Here is a 17132-nt window from a genome sequence, read left to right on the forward strand (position 1 = left end):
CTTCACAACAAAAAGCTCTTACACGTGCATTTCATTTTATCACAAGTCTGACATTTATTTTGTAGTAAGATGAGTGTTACAGAGTCTCAGAGGAACAGACACAGAGGAATGATTTGCTGAATCTCACGTTTTTGGGATGTTCGCCATTATAAGACTGAAACCAGAGCAGCCGCTGGGGACAACTGACTTTCACCCAACATGGGAACGTTCTGACTGAAGAATCCTTCACTTACATTCTCGTCACAGATTTACAGAACAGCAGGAGAGAGAGAGAGAGAGAGAGCACAGAGAGGTAGAGTGTTAGTGAGAAACCTGATAGAAGAGAAGTGGAGCGCGACAGAAGAAATGAAAATATGTACGTGACAGGATCCGAGTGGTTGAACGTTGGATTGTGTTCAACTGAATCACTCGGGATTAAATGTGAGCTGGGGAAGTCAAAATGTCCTTTGACTTTTAAATATTTCCCTCTAGTCAAACTGCATAACCAGCGGACCAGACATTCTTTTATACAATCTCTATAAAATAAATTTTGATTATTCCCTAACCGTCCAAAAATATATCAAAAAGTATTTGGCTTCATTCCGTTTAAGGAGATTCTGCTAAAAACAGCAGCAACATAAACATCTGTCGTCACGAGGAGCGACTCCTTCAAGACGTGGACCTCCCACAGCGCATCGTGGCCGTGCCCACATCCAGGAAGCGGATGTGCATCCTGGTCTCCATCTCGAGGCCTTCGAGTATCTGAGGGGAGACGGGGAAACAGTTTCATCATTAGGTGACAGATAAAGATTGGATTTAGTTTGATTTGGTTGATGATGAAAACGAAGAAAAGTTCAAACCTGTTCAAAATGCTCAAATGTAATTCCTTCATAAAACTCGTCTGGGGCCTGAAATGATTAAAAGACATATTGATGATATTTGACTGTGGGAATTTAAAGTTAAAGTTTCAGTTGTGGTTTAGTTCTCGTACCATCTGCGGCACGTTTGTGCTCGCCACCTCCAACATGGCAGCGTCTGCTATTCCCTTGGCGGTCTCCGGGTCGATGGCGCCGCTCTTCGACAGAAGTTCCTCGACGACCTGGGGTTAAAAGGTCATCAGTCTTTAAATCCTCACTGAGGTTTGAACAGCATCAGTTTTACAGCCACACCAGACATCTCCAGTATATAACTCCAAATATCAAACTCTTCTGACAAAGAAATGTTATTGAGGTTTTATATTTTACAGTTTAACCAGAAACTTATGATTAAGAAAATTGGAAAGAGACTTAATTTTCACAATTGTCCTAATATCTCGTTCACTATGGTTTAGAAAACTATTTGGATTTAGTTAAATTGATATGAATATAAAATAAAAAAACTACTTTTATTTATTCTATATTTCTATATTTATTTTTATTGTGCTAATATGTTGATAAGAGTTTCTCTCTATTTAAACTAAACAACACAATTCTTCCCTAACTTACTCTATCCCTCATATATTGTTCTTGTGTTATTCCGTTGCTACAAAAAAAGTAGGGCGAGAGCTTTTCCATTTGAACTTAGTCAACTTGTAATTGTTTTTCCAACTAACTACTAGAATAACCAGATCATCAACAGCAGCAGCAGCAGCACTGCACCTTGATGATCCACCCACAAAGATATTTTCCTCTGGTCTCTATAATTACACCTGTTCACAGGGAGTGGACTCACGGCTCCACTCGCTCTATCACACATGTGTTGATCTGCTGCTGCTGGACAACCTGAAGCTTATGATTAGCAAAAAACATGTAGTTTGGTCCAGATCAGCTCTTGAGGGTAAATATGATGTAATCGGCTGAAAAACTGCAAACGCATCATTGTGCAAGTCCTTTAACCCTAGAACATTAACGTAAAATTAGTTACACCATCACTAACGTCGGGTACATTTTTCTCGATAAAAAATATTTCTCATCTAAATATATTAATGTATAACAATACATGGCAATTTGAAGTGGTCTTCTTTTATTTTTCCCGATACAACATCTCATAAAACGAAAAAAAAAGGGATCATGGGGGGGACCCTATAAAAAGCCCCTCTAAAATGAGTGAAAAATTAGGCGGTCGTTAAAGAAAAATCCTTGCAGCACATTTGTGTCTTTGCTTGTGTTGCATGTTTGTTTCTTAAGCATTGACCTGAATGTTGTAGGAGGCATTTTAAAAAGTATGACAGGAAAGTGAGATGTGGATCTTTTCTTATCTTTCTTCCAAAAACTAAATAACTGTAGTATCTAATCTTATTGATTGTAAAAGTTTATGACACAACTTCAAAAGTGATTCCTACCATCTGCTCCTAAATGATTTGTTAATCTATAAACTAACAGGTCCAGTCAATAGTCCAGGATGCAGAGATACCTGGGACATGTTCTCACTGCTTCATGACTTCACTTATCATATGATTCATTTAAGGTTTTGATTGTAATTCTATTATTTGCAGAGTTATCTTCCCAGTTCCTCTGCACACGACTCATTGACCTCAGTCAAAGTGTTTTCAAGTGGTCTCACCTTCCTGTACTCATCCAGGGTGATGGTGCCGTCGTTGTCTGTGTCGTGCATGTTGAACAGAACTGGGAAGACAGACGGGAAAACATATTTAGTTCATGATCTGAAAGGAGATTTCCATCATCAAATCCCGGGATCTGAGGAAACTGTGATGAAGCACCTTTGTAATGTTTCTTCTCTAACTCACAGTGATATTTATAAGATTCAGGCCTGTGGCAAAACTTCATGTTTTGAAGTTTTGTGATACGATAATGGGAAAAAATAGCAATATTGTTTCCTGAGGCAACTTCTAATGACATTTTCCCTTTGCTGAGTTCCTCCATCATCTTAATGTCAAATGAGCTCATCACCATGAGAACAGAGAACTGATGGTTTCACCGAAATACATAAAGATCTATTCAAATATGAAGGGAAATAAAGATTGTGACACAACAAGAGACACACGAGTCTTCCACTCCTCCAGACTTTCTGAGGTGTTTTTTACTCTGTGCTCTGACATCAGGGTTCTCTCATCCCTCTGGAGAAGGTCCAGAGGTTCTCCGGAGTTCAGTGAATGTCTGAAAGAAGCTTTAGTGGCCGTGACAGTCACGGTTGTGGATTCTCCTGAATCAAAACCTTTGAGTTTTATGCCAAAAGGAAACGGTACCAACAGTGTGACCACTTTGTTTCAAACCAGGGGAGAGCATGATGAAGAAATCACACAAGGCCTGTCGAGGAGAAACAGATTTAACTACAATGACTGAGGTTATAAAAGATATGTTGGAACAGAATCAAGTTGTTCTCGCTCTACTCGCTCTGGCCACGTGCCCGGTCGAGCCGTGAATACCAACACGCCTCTCCAGTGTGATAACTGCCGTGCAGCGAGGAATCCGGTGCCCACACATGCAGCTCTGCATGGACACAGTCTTTGAGGCATGTCGGCCATAGCTGAAACAAGAGATCCACATCGCTGGTTTGTTATCTACGATCAGGCGCTGCACTTTTCTTCTCGGCATGTGGAGACCGAGCCTCACATGAAGGGTTCCAGACAGCTGCACTTGTAGACGTTTATTAAAAATAGAGGGAAGGCACTCACAGCGAAGCTTCTCCTTTCTCAAAGCTTCCTTCTCCTCCGGCGTGGTCTTCAGGGTCGGAGGGCGGAAGTGAGACATGACCATGAGGAACTGCTCGAAGCCGATCTCCTGGAAGGAGCCCACCTCGCTCTCATGCTGGTTCCTGGTCACAACGGGGAGAAATCACAGTTTACCAGTCAAACCATTATGTTATTTTGAAGGTGAACACCAACTTTAATACCTTCCTAACAGACCAGTTTCTGTTATTCTGCATCTTCTGGTTTTTAACAAATTTTGTCTGGTGAAAAATCTTGAAAATGTGAAACTTAGATTATTATTATCTCTGCTACAGAGGTTATGTTTCCATCTGTCATTACATAAAATCTAAAATCTACTGAGCTGATATCCAATGTTTCTGACTATGTCTTATGACAAATAAATAAACACTTTTTATTTTGTATTTCTACAGTGAGATCTACACAATCATGTGTGGGTTGTTTCTATAGTTTGATTCTGTGGTTTCACTCAGACCCATTTATATATTTATGTTACTGCTGTTTAAATGACTTGTGCTTTTAACGTTCATCTTGTTCCTCGTCTTTCCAAAGAATGAGGAAACTGCTGGATTTAAAATGTCAAACAAGTGTCTGTGCACAGCAATAACACCCTTGTGTTGTTTCCTTCAGTTAATGGATGATTATTCATTTTGTTTTCACTTATTGCTCCCCAGTTCCTAAGGATGGAGACTGAAACCAACCTTATCAGCCTTCTCGGTGCAATAAAGGTATTTTCTACTGAGACATGATTGACTTTATTCAACTAAACAAACGGACATAAAGCAGTAAACATTCTAGAGCTTTATTAAACCGTCGTAAACATCAAACCCTCCGTTTGAATCTGATCCAATTCTTCTAATAGTGAAGCTGAGTCACTGCAGATATTCAGGATAAAGGAGCAGAACTACTCCTCCGTCCATCTAATCACAAAGATTAGACGAAGCAGTAAATGAGAAACCGAAGAACAGCTCATTGTTTCCTCCGGGGCTTATAAGCTGAAAACCTTGTCATTCACCCTACATGTCAATATTCTCATCTCAGGCTCCTCAGAAGAACCGGCAAGAATATTTCTAAAAATGTCAAACTGTTATATATTAACTTCACAGTCCAGGAATCATTAACTGTTACAGGTTGTATTTATGCCTTTAAGAACCAGGAGGAAATTCCTCCATCATACTGATGACATGATCATCAGTAAGGCTGGTGTCAGATTTTAATATTAACTTGTTAACATTGCTTCGAGATACTAACCTTTAATCAGGTCTTTTATATCAGACTTTTATTGTTTATGTTATTGTTGTTTTCATCCTTTTGTGAAGCATTTTGTCAGTTTGTTAATAGAAGTAAATCACAAATAAAGTTTATTAACGTGTGGATCGCAGGATTGTGAAACATATAGGCTACTCAACCAACAACACAAGAAGGAATCAAATAATTTTGGTGCAGATCCAGGAATTTATTTTGCTTTAGTGGATTTCTCAGAGAATATTTCATGTGTCTAAATGTGGTGGCATATTTAGGGATTCTAAATATCAGGAGCTAGTGAATTTAAATGTGAAGGAGGTTTGTGCTCTAGTGATATTTCAAGATATTCTTCCTTATTGGCAGATCTTACTTTACTTTATCCATCTTTACAACTTTATACTCCAAAAATCTCAATATGGAATAAGTCCAAACGTTTGCATACAGCTGTATAACAGGGGGTTGAGTGAAAAGTGTTGGACTTTATTATTAATTTTCAATCTTATTAGTATTAATGATAATTATATCAACTTAGGACAGTAGTTATATGCTCTATGCTATAATTTGACCTTACCCACCTTTTATCGAAGATTGCATTGATGATTTCCTTTTTGATGGGATTGTTGGCGAGGGCCGGAATGCTGTCCAGGTTTTCTCTGCTGCAGTGTGACAAGAGAAGATCCATGATCGTAAAAACAGACGCTGAAGATCAGAGTCGGCTCGTCCACCAAATTGAAATAATACTCAACGTTATTTATGGGAAGTAACAGGATCTCAGTCTGAAGGTAAACTGTCAGGAGAGATACGTCCTGTACGCAACATGTGCTCTGGTTCTTTTTAAAGGGAAGGGGAGTGATTCATCACCATTCCAGCATGTGTGTGTGTGTGTGTGTGTGTGTGTGCAGTGCATGTCAGCTCCTTGTGGCTGATGCATCCACATACTGTATTTGTCCAGTGTGCCTGCTTGTTTTCACCGTGTGCTGCTTGTTTGCGTCTCGGCCAGATACCAGAAATACCCACAATTCAACACCACAGCCACACAGGTGGTATATCATCCTCTGTGGCTGAGGCCGAATAGTTTCCATCAGGACCCCGCGCAGCTGACCAGGGGAAGCTATTCACGTGTGGATCTTTCCACGTTACCTTATTGTCTCTTCGTTTCCACTCAGCTGCAGGAAGCGTTTGCGGAGGTTTTTGATCTGCTCCACTGAAACTGAGAAGAAACACAAACAACACTAATGAACGACAATGAATCAGCCTTTACTCTGCAACAATCAAACAGTAATAAACCGATGATTTATTCTTCTTTTCTCAGTGTATAGACACAGGAGGGATAACAAGCAGCGAGCGGCACAGACAGGGTTCGATCCCGGGGCCACTGCGTTCAGGTGCAGCTGCTCTATCACTCTAATGACAAAGCAAACACACTGTGCAGCACTGAGATTGTTTTTTACACCTTTTAAAAAGGTTCCATGAATCATTAACTCACTCGTGCCTCCGCCTCGGCCTGATCACATATCACGACAGGTCGGCCATGTTTCTGTAAACACTTTATTTTGACAGAAGCTATTAAATAGATGTTTGCAGTAGCAAGTGTAGCTGCTGAGTGCCGGGTGGAGAACGTGCACTTAGACAGATTGCAGCCTCATGCAGAAACAAGTCTGTTGGCTGGAGTGGGTGGTGTCACTATTACACGTGCACAGATCAAAAGATACAAGTAGATCTAAATAAAGTGCACAACAATTGCAGCAAATACAAACAAAATGACGAATCTGTGGTCGCTGCGACAAGTGTGAGCCTGTTAGTCCCAAAGAAGCTTTTCCTCATGATCGGTTCTTAAGCTTCTATTGTTCGGTGTAATGTTTGAGCAGCTTAAGATAAAACTCCTGCTTTGAAAAGTGTTACACAAATGGACTTTATAATAATAATTATTATTTGCCAACTAACTTCACAAACATCCATCTGTATGTTCATCTAATCCACCTCACGCGTGCACGTGTATTGTCAATTTGCATGAAAAAGTGCAGTGTCGAGTTTGGTGCGATTTGGGTGTAAAGATTGTGTTGGTCGGGTTAGAAATCATTTGAACTCATATATAAACCACACATGTGAACAGTAATAAGGCAGTTTCAGCTTTTGTTATATGAAAAAACAAATCTTCACTGCAGATAAACCAGGTAGGATGAACGCAAAGTTCTCTAACTTCACTCTGCACTTTAGAATGTTAATGAAAAGCTCTGCACAACAAACGATGACAAGGGACAGTGTGTTGTTTCACAGTTTGAGGACGACTCACTGATGACATGAATAATTCTGGAGAAGCTCCAGGTGATCAAGACACAGGCCAAGTGAATAAGGTCTAGAAAGGGCACTGTTCTGGTTATCATCAAAGCAGAGAACACATAAATCAATATGGATATTTATCTCCTCCACTGAGTCCAGAGATAAAGAACAGGGTCAAAGCTCCACCCTGAGGAAACAAGAGGCAATAAAGAAAGGTTCAAAGTCTCAAATGTTCAGATTCAATAAAGTTGAGCTCAGTCTGAGATCCAAACTTCATCTGTGAGAGTTTTCATGCCGCTGCATCGACATCCTGCAGAAAGATCGACATCCTTCTCCTTTTCAACTGTTTCTAACTGTTTCTGTTGCTCTTTGGCTCATTCAACGTTTCCAATCAATTCATCCTAATCCACGAAGTCAGATGAAACCATAAACACAATCCAGATTGAGTTTACTGTCTGTTTACTATCATTGAAACTGCAGATGCGAAAGTAAAAATCAAAGCAACACGTCAGATTGTTTGTTTGCGTTTTATTTAAGAGTTAACTTCGTTTGTCTACTGATGTGAAGTTGAATCATTGTCTGAATGTTAAACTCGTGAAGATAACTGGGGTCACATGATGCTGCAGTGATCAGGTTTCCACTTGTCTCGTTAGACGTGTTCATTTCCTTGATTTCCTCTGTGGCCAAGACTTTTACGCACGGACGCGGTTCGACTGAACAGAAACACCTCACACACACACACACACTTAGCAGAGTAAAACCAAGATATAGTGGGTTGGGGGGGTCTTCACCTACTTACATCCAGTTTTGTCCATCATGTCCTGGAACTCGTTGGGCTCAGTGCGCGTTTGTGAAGCTCCCATCGTCGCTGCTCCGCCGGCGCGTCAGGACGCACGACGATCCGGCTCGACTGGCTCAACTCTCCTCAGCTGCCCTCGGACTTATCGCGCTGCTGTCGACGGGACAGTGCAACTGAAGTGTGCAGCTCCTGGGAACATCTGGCGTCCTCCAGGTCCTAAACCCGCACAGCCTGTGGATGGAAGTCCCGCGTGGCTTCCTCCTTCTCCTCCTCCTCCTCCTCCTCCTCCTGCCGCTGCTTCATATCACACCCTGCTTTATTGTGCCTTCAGGTAAAGAACCGCATTGAATCCAGCTCGGTGAAAACAAACCGGAGAGGAGAAAGTAAAAACTTGAAATGCTTTTTTATTTTTTTCGCTAATTTCCTCATGGCTCTTATTCTAAATCAGTCAGAGTCTTTATTTGGTTCCTCTTTTGTTTCGCAAGCTCACACCACAGAGATGAGACTCGACACGAAGCCTATTACTGGTAAATGTACATGAGAAAAAAAAAATGAAAAAGAACAACTTCACTCCTGAAATGAGAAAGTTAAACTTTTCTGTAAGTGCGTCACACTTGAGTAAAATACAGGGAATAAAAAGTAAAAGTCAATTTACAAAGTCTTTTTTCTTGATAATATTTTCTGTGGCACTGTAACTGGGGGAGGTTTAGGCTCTGTGCTGGGGGGGCTTGTTGGACTGGTGCTGGATGCAGGGAGAAGGGGGGGGGGGGGGGGTCTGGAGGAGCTCTCTGGGCAAAGGCGCATTCCGTGGTTTTTAGGTAAAGGGTAGATTCACAGCACCTGGACACCCATCCTGAATTTACACGTCAGACCCAATGTCTTTAATCCTTCAAGCTGGCGGCTGAGACGAGTTTCCAAACTTCATCCAAACTCTTAATCGAATCTCTTTATCCAAAACTGGATTTTAAGATATTGATGTTTTTGGCTTGTGAGAAATGGAACTCGTCAACACCGCCTTTGTTTACACAACAAGTATACTGTAGTGTTCGGAGACGAGTATTTGAAGCAGAATTATTAACAATATTTAACAACAATTTTCCCACACTTTTTGGATCTTTTTCCCAGATTCGCAGATGTAGAGAATATCTTTCCCGTCCTCGATACAAAACCACATTATGAATTGTTTCCACATCGATTACATATTCTCTTTTCCTTGAGTCTGTGCAATTGAGCAACAACTAAATGGACAGTACATTGAGCCCGGGAGACGGACCAGTGGTGGCTCGGCCTGGGTCAGCACCATGTTGGTCCCAGCTGCTCTGCTACATGGACATGGCTTGGTGGTTGTTTTGGTCTGTGGCAGCGGCCGGCTCCTGGTTCCCGGAGCCAGGCGTCGGTCTGTGGTAGAGCTCCTGCACTGAGCCCAGGGTTTCACTCATGTCCTCTGGGTATCGTGTCTGCAGCTCCTCGTTGGCAAGGTAGTGGTCGTCGGCGAACTCGGAGAAATAGCGGCCCACCTCCGGGTGGCCGATCTCCAGGGGGGCTGAGTGGGGCTCCAGGTTTTCTAAAGAACACAGAAGCGTAAAACAAACTGATACGCGATCATATATTTACTGACCTAAGGTAACCTAGACTGTTGATGAATAACAGAACTATGACTAATATGCATTGGCTTCACACATCAATATTTTAAGCTTATCAAAAATTCATTTTGACATCAAATCCCGGAGTTATTTTCACTTCCTGTGAAGAGGAAGACTTAGCAGCAGGGAATCGATCAATACTAATCCCCCCCCTGAGGGTCTGTGGAGAACAAAGCCTGCAGGTGGATGTTGAAGTGGTGGCGAGAGCAAAGATAACCCGAACAAACAAGGGATCAGATTCAGCAGAGTGAGCAGCAGAGTGAGCAGCAGAGTGAGCAGGTGAGTGATCAGGTGAGTGAGCAGGTGAGCACAGGGGAACATCCTGCAGGAGTCAGCCTGTTCCAGAGCAGCTCTGCTCAGGGGGGAAAACCTACAAGTCGCACATGCAGCACGACGGAGGAGCTTCCCTCAAACCAAGCGTGCAGCTTTGCATTAATGTTTAATCTTATTATTGCAGTTATAGGAAATCCTGGTCTGTGTCAACCCACACAGCATGAACTTCCCTCATTAATATGACATTATCAAGCGTTAACGTTAGTTGTAAGTTCAAAAAGCTGCAAAATCAATCAACCACTAACGCCCTAACAAACTAAAGATTTGTGTGGGCTGATGTCAATACCGATATTTTAGCTGAAGTATATATATATATATTTAAAGAATAGGCAATGATTCCTGAAATGTAATATTTGTATACTTCATAAACCGAAAAATAACTACATTTTAGCATAAAACGAAATACAACCAAATATAAAGAACTCAAATTTTGAAAATAGAAATGAATGTGCATCTTTTAAGCATTTTTTATTCTGTAACATAACATTTCTTAAATCTATAATCCTAAAAACTGATACAAGTGCATGTGTAAGGCTCATATTGGACGATATTAATCTGAAAAGCCATAAATTAGTCCAGCTCTAATAAATCCTGTCACTTTGGGGGGGGGGGGGTGCAGTTGACATTTCTATTAGGTCAACACAGCAGCTTTACAGCTTCACGAGTGTTACTGGAAGATTTATTTGTCCAACATGCAGCTGGAAAAGATCGTCTTGATATGCCCTTGTAACATTCTGTCTATAGATTTATGGGAATTGACGTTTTCCAATTTAACTGACTTCTCTTGAGGAAAACACATCAGTTTGTTATAGTTTTAACAGTTAAATATAAAATAAACTAGAGATGATTTTCTGCACTGATTAATTAATTAATTAAGATATGTTTATTCATCCCAAACACATGCACAGACATGCAAAGGCACAATCATGCAGGTGGGGAAATTTAACCTCTGCTTTTGATCCATCTGTGTGCAGGACACACAGAGCAGTGAGCCACCATGTACGGTGCTCGGGGAGCAGATTTTGGGGGAGTAAGGTGCCTTGCTCAGGGGCACTAGACAGGGTAGGGAGACTCTTGGATTTTTGGACAGATCAATCCAGGTTCGTCTTTTGTTGTCTCTCCGTGGAGTCGAACCAGAGACGAACCAGAGACCTTCTCTGCCCAAAGTCCAAGTTTCTGCCACTAGACCACCGCCTCTCTGGATGTTTCGAATCCCTACCCTGCGCTGCGTAGCGGCACGTTCCATCCTGCACCAGGACGTTGTAGAAGGGCTGGTTGGCACCGTTGGACAGCTGGTGGACCCTCATGGTTGTGATCCACTCCTGACTCATGGTGCACTTGGGGTCCCAGCCGTAAATCACACAGTTGTAACCTGACCTGGTGGAGGAGGTTAGAAAGATGCTTGAATGATGTCATATATATATATATATAGACCAGAGAGAGGAGAAGGAGCATCGCTGCTCCACATAGAACCCTGAGCCCACCTCTTGTGTTTCATGATCAGGCCGACTGAGTACTGGACCTCCAGGTGCTCCTCAGCGCTGCGCCTCTTCACCTCTGGGCTCACAGGGTGTTTCTTGTGCTGGATGTGCTCCAGCGTGTGTTGCACCAGGTAACCCACTGCCCCGTGCTGGGACGGATCCAACGCCTGGATGTGCTGCAGGATGTCGAGCACCTGGGATGAAGGACAAACATTAATGGACTGTTATCAGCTGAGATCTGTGACCTACAGTGCCACTACTTTACAAGAGCAGAACAACTGATGTTAACAACACAGAGAAAATCCGATTCCAGGTTGTGTGCAGTGACCTTTTCTGGCCAGATGCCCAGATGGAAGTAGAGACGCGCCTGCAGCAGCAGGTACTGCACGTTGTCTGGGTTGATAGTGAGGTAGAGGTCCAGGGAGTCTCTCAGCAGTTGGTAGGACTTCTCGTTGCCCTCGCTGAAAGAAACCAAGCAGTGCAGACAACGTTATTGATCCGGAAGAATGCTTTGATTTATTAGACGCAGCCAATTAAATGCACACTAATTAAAAATTCAGTTGGGAAGCGATTGCTTTTCTAGTCTCGTCAGATGCCAGGATGAAGATCAACTAGTTCTAGTGAAGGAATAAGTTGTTCTTTCGTTGTTCTAAATGTGTCCATGCTACGTGTACCGTAGGAGCTTCAGGAGTCAGCTGTTCGGTTTCTCTTACCCCCTCTTGCCGATGTTGAGCAGGTTTCCCACCATCCTGAGCAGCACCTCCGTGGTGCTGATGGCACTGTAGTAGTCTGCCGTCACCTGGTGGCCGATGAGGTACTCGCACTCCTTGGCTGTCAGCTGCTTGCCTTTTCCGAAGGCATCGATGTAGACAAAGTCGTAGATGTCCTCGCTCCTGCAGGAACACAGTGTAATCAATGTATTTACCAGGTGCTCATTACAAACAGGTCCAACTGAAATGAGATTATAAAATAACTTTTAGACTCTTTTACAGATATTAAGGTCAAACTTTACCCTTTTGGTTTTTGGCACCAGCGCAGCAGGAAGTGATTTGGAAAGTTGACCGGTTCCACCTGAACACCCAACTTCCGGGACAGAGTCATGTAGAGGACAGAGAGGCTGATGGGGATTCCTGTGTGGCGTACTAGCACCTGGATTCAACACAAGAAGGTTTAATCAGTTGAGTTAAATATTTCAAGCAGAATAAGAGCTTGTGACTTGCAGCAGACATCCAGGTACCTGGTGGATGTAGGAGTTGAGGGGGTTGTAGTAGTCGAACTCATTGCCTTTGTATTGAAGCTGCTCATACAAGACGGAGTTTAAAGCAGACACCACCTGCCGCTGGAGGTCGGAATCTTCTACGACCAAACAGTCTCCTACATCACACACCAGAGATTGAACTTCATTAGACTTTGACTGAGAGGGAAATAGGGATCTTGTGCAGATCACATTCACAAAGCGAAAGTGGAAGCTCGAGTTGTACGTGACTTGTGTCGACGCAACAACTTTTCAATCCTACTTTGAAGTGCCCACCTTGAGCGAGTCGCAGGCTGGGGTGAGACGGGTTCTTGATTCTCAGCATCTTCTTCACTTTCTCTGCGATCTCGTCCACCTGGGCTGATATGCTCTCCAGCGTGACCTCGGCCAGCGGGTTACAATACTGATCCACCAGTACAGCACCTGGAGGGGCAGGAGAGGAGCAGAGAGGGGGGGGGGGCATGAGGTGGAGCGCAGCAGGTTCACAACAAATGGAAAGTTTCTCGAGTATTAAGGTGGGGGGAGGTGTCTGGGTGGAGCAGCAGGAGTCTTTGCTTTCATCGCTGCTCTTTCTTTCTCTTTCTCTCTATTTAAAAAATGTTGTTCTATCACTTTTGCAGGTTTCTCATGTTAAAGACGTCTTCGACACACCAACTCAACCGCTGTGAATTTCCCCGGACAATATCCTGCGGTTTTCTCACATGGACTCACTCAGAGATTCATAACATTTCTTACAGAGGGTACTGGCAGGAAAAAGAAAACTCAGGAGGAACTGACATGGAGGGTTTGTGTTCTCAAAGAGAGCCCCTCTGGATCATTTCAAGTTTATATCAGGAGTTCAGTGCATGTCTGAAAGCAGCTTATGTAATTGAGGTGTGATTCCTCACCTTCTACAGCCAGCTGCTGCTCCACGGGCCGCTCCAGAAACGTCTTCAGACTCCTCAGGATGTTCTGCTGTCTCAGGAAGTAGAGGATTTTCTTTGCATAATACTTCAAAGTCAAGCTTTTCCTGATGAAGGGCAGAGAGCAGCAGAAACACACAATCAAGGTCCAGGGACAAGAGTGTGCAACACAACAGCTTTCATCATCACCGAGGAAGGTCTCAGGGAGGATTAACACCCAAATCCATTAATGATGTTGAAATGCAGTGTCTGTGTGTGTTGTGTGTTTAGTGTTGTGTGTTGGGCTCAGTGTGGCTCTCACCTCTTGTCAGAGTTGAGTATGAAGAGGAGCTCGTCTTCACAAAAGTGCTCTGGCATCCCGAGCGACTCAATCTCCGCAAAGCTGTCTCCGAGCACCTGGCCAACGCAAGGCTGAGTTACAGATCTCTGGGTTAGTTTGGAAAATGGAACACGTGACCACATCAACAACATGCCAGCAAATCCACCGAGTCAAGTAACAATCATGTATGTTTCAATCCAATGGTGCATGTGAAACAAAGTCTGATGATGTATCCCTGATCACCTCCACCAAGGAGCCTAGGATTCAGCCCCTGTACTTCTGTTTGCCTATCAGGATTATGTGAAAACATCAGAATGGATTTTCAGGAAACTTGGTTAAAGGATGGGACCGGGGCCCAGAGAGGAGCCATTACATTTTGGCCGGGATCTTTATTTTCCCTGAGAAAGATATTTTGACATTTTCATCAATTTCCCAGGGAGTCATTTATGGATCTCAATGAAAACAATCTGACATGCGATATCTCTGAGTGTGTAGTTTGGAGCAGCTTGCTTGGATTCAAGGGAGCTGTTTGGCAGAGGTATGAGTTCTACTGAGTACTACTCTTTCTAATTGACTTCCATGCAATTTAGTGGAGGGGCTGACGTATGACCCACAGAAGAACCCATTCAATTATGATGCTGATCCACATTTATTTTCCAGATAGAAAATAATATTGCGTTTTGCAATATTTTTAAATCAGGCGTGTTTAGGGGACTGATAATCATGAGTGTGTGCAAGTTGGTGCAGATCCAAATAAAGATCTGGATCCAGTGAATATAAATGGGGTGTCATTCAGGGCCTTGGAGGAGGTAAACACTCCACTCACAGCCCGTCTAGATCATAAATTACTTACAACTTCTGTATAGAACCTCTTGGAGATGGATTCCACCGTCCGTCTGATCTGTATTCCCACTCGATGGCGTGTCTTGTACTCCCGGAGCCAGTCGCAGCTCTCGTTCTGACGGTAGAACCTCTGCAGCCGCGGCCATCTGTTGACGAAAGGCAGTGACACAGGTGTGTCAGTAACTCTGGGGACATGAACAGAATCCATCCAGCTCCTGTGGCCTCACGCAGAAACAAGACTTGTCTGTCAAAGGCTGTAGACTTGGGTTTAGGTCTTGTGCTATATAATAGAATACAGTCTGAGAATATAAGGGAAAATATGCGGATTCTATGCAAATAAAAATGGAAATATAAAGTTTATACCCAGTAACTCAAAGCCAACAATAGATTTGAGAAAAAAAATATGTGAGAGTGAAACTACTACTGACCACAACTATTCTATTTGCACTAGTTTTACTGTATTTGAGTGTATCCTGTATTTATACTGTATTTCACGATAACAGATGTTTGTTGTGTTTTTTTATGGGATGGGGGGGGGGTTGTGTGTATTGTTGTCTCCTCGTGGGCAAACTGAGGAAATGTCTACACAACGGACTTGGGTTGCAATAAAGTACTGAATCTTTGAATATTGCACATTTCTCTTGAGGACAGCAACGTGGAGCCAAGTGAGGCAGGAGGAGGGCTCAGCTTTTTGGCTGGAGCTGTAATCTCCTGCATCCAAGGTCACACAGTTTCCTTCTCTGTCAGTTACTGGTGTGAAACTGGGTTCAAACTGGGATTTGTTGAAGCTTCCCCCACGCTTCCCCCACTACCAGCCTGCAGCTCGACACTGGTACTGGCTGGATTTGGTGCATGAGCTGCACGTCTATGGGTGACAGCTGCCTGGGAGCTCGCAGGGGAAACACACGCAGCTCAGCTCCCCCCCAACACACACACACCCACACACACAACAAACCAGACATGTCCAACTCCCGGATGAGAGTGGAATTGACACAACACAGACACACACACACGGGAGCAGGAACCGGGGAGAGGGGCAAACGAGCACGACACGATCACGAGCACCTGAGTTTGTACTGGTGTCCCCAGACCTTCCCCCTCCCGTGGCAGACGTCGTGCAGCCGCTTGCAGCAGCAGGACACGTTGCAGATGTCCCGGTGCTGCAGGACGGGGAAGCAGAGGATGTGCTCCAGCAGCTCGCTCGGCAGGTCGGTGAGCTTCTTGACGCGGGGCTCGGGGATGATCCCATTGAGGCTCTGCTGCGCGTCTCCGGCTACAGACGTCGCCATCTTTTCTGTTTACCCCCGATTACCTCATTGTGCCGGCCCCGCCCCCTTATGGCGCAGGGGGCAGGGCCAGAGGCGGGGTGTGCGGCGCGAGGTGGTCCGTGATTGGTTGATTTGGGCAGAGGCGAAAAGGGGGAAGGGCTGCTGCTTTCAGGTACCGCTGGAAGTTGGATTTTCAATGTTAGAGTTTCGAGTTTTATTTGACATATACTGGTTAACACAGGGTGAACAGTACAATGTCAATACAATACAATACAATACAATACAATACAATACAATACAATACAATACAATACAAAACTAAAACTGAATAGATTCTGTGTTATTTGTTAATTAAAATGCAGAATACGTGTTTTTATAGCAGTAAAATAACATTTAACTTTACTGGACAGCGCTGGAAAATTCAAAAAAAGGTTTTTCTATTTCACTTCTGTACAGAATGTTTTGAAAAATTCCTGTGTGGTTTTACAAAGAGCTTAAAAACCTAATATAATAGTTATAGTAAGTCATTGACGGAACCAATTATTATTATTATTAATGTTGTTGTTTACTGTGCTTACAGATGGACAATGGGAAGATGCATGATTTTATGTTTGTTTCAATTGACAATTGAAGCAATAAACATGATCATAATAAACATTGTTTTTGTAAACAGTGAAACAAAAGTCTGTATGTTTTTTAAATCCATGTGTACTTGTTAATTGTGATAGGTGTATTCGATATGGTTGTGCTGCATCTTGTATATCATTTCTTTGATTTCATTTTTTCACTCTTATGGGCCCACGAGTCTGAAATAAAGTTTATCTTTTATTATCATTATTATGACAAGAAGCAGCAACTTTTACAAAGTTAAACAGTAACCTCCTTTTCCTTAAAGGATGGATCAAACAATTTTCAAAATAGTCACTGAAAATATTCTTTCAAGTGACCAATAGATTAACCAACAAATTATTACAGCATAAACATAATCTTGCACCTTGAATTAAGTTACTGAATATTTGTGTTTATTCTTTATTTTTTGTCTCAATTTAAATCTTTGTCATTAAGGCCACACAACCCAGGCTATCAAAAACTATATCAACTTTTGTATTATGAGCTTTTGAACTTGATAGAGTATCTCA

General features: G+C 42.8%; 2 protein-coding genes across 4 annotated transcripts; both read right to left on the reverse strand.

Annotated features, from left to right (window-relative positions):
• Positions 1–29: 29 nt before the first annotated feature.
• tesca (tescalcin a) lies at positions 30–8193 on the reverse strand. The gene is made up of 8 exons (XM_062381446.1): positions 7950–8193; positions 6011–6080; positions 5446–5526; positions 3593–3732; positions 2521–2582; positions 971–1078; positions 840–887; positions 30–741 (listed from the first exon to the last, which is right to left on the reverse strand). The coding sequence occupies exons 1-8, from the start codon at positions 8011–8013 to the stop codon at positions 649–651; spliced, it is 666 nt and encodes a 221-aa protein (XP_062237430.1). The 5' UTR covers positions 8014–8193; the 3' UTR covers positions 30–648.
• Positions 8194–8335: 142 nt separating this feature from the next.
• Positions 8336–16252, reverse strand: fbxo21 (F-box protein 21). 3 transcript variants are annotated; one of them, XM_062381445.1, is made up of 12 exons: positions 15791–16252; positions 14736–14871; positions 13865–13959; positions 13549–13670; positions 12938–13084; positions 12644–12780; positions 12419–12555; positions 12120–12299; positions 11735–11867; positions 11410–11600; positions 11145–11302; positions 8336–9513 (listed from the first exon to the last, which is right to left on the reverse strand). In XM_062381445.1, exons 1-12 carry the CDS (start codon positions 16012–16014, stop codon positions 9272–9274), a joined length of 1902 nt encoding a protein of 633 aa, XP_062237429.1. In that variant the 5' UTR covers positions 16015–16252; the 3' UTR covers positions 8336–9271. The 3 variants fall into 3 exon arrangements, with proteins under 3 accessions (XP_062237429.1, XP_062237427.1, XP_062237428.1); XM_062381443.1 differs by having other exon boundaries at positions 13865–13989; XM_062381444.1 differs by having other exon boundaries at positions 13865–13974; positions 15791–16250.
• Between the last annotated feature and the right edge of the window lie 880 nt (positions 16253–17132).

The sequence above is a fragment of the Platichthys flesus genome, chromosome 3, assembly GCF_949316205.1.
Source record: "Platichthys flesus chromosome 3, fPlaFle2.1, whole genome shotgun sequence".
NCBI classification, from domain to species: Eukaryota; Metazoa; Chordata; class Actinopteri; order Pleuronectiformes; family Pleuronectidae; genus Platichthys; species Platichthys flesus.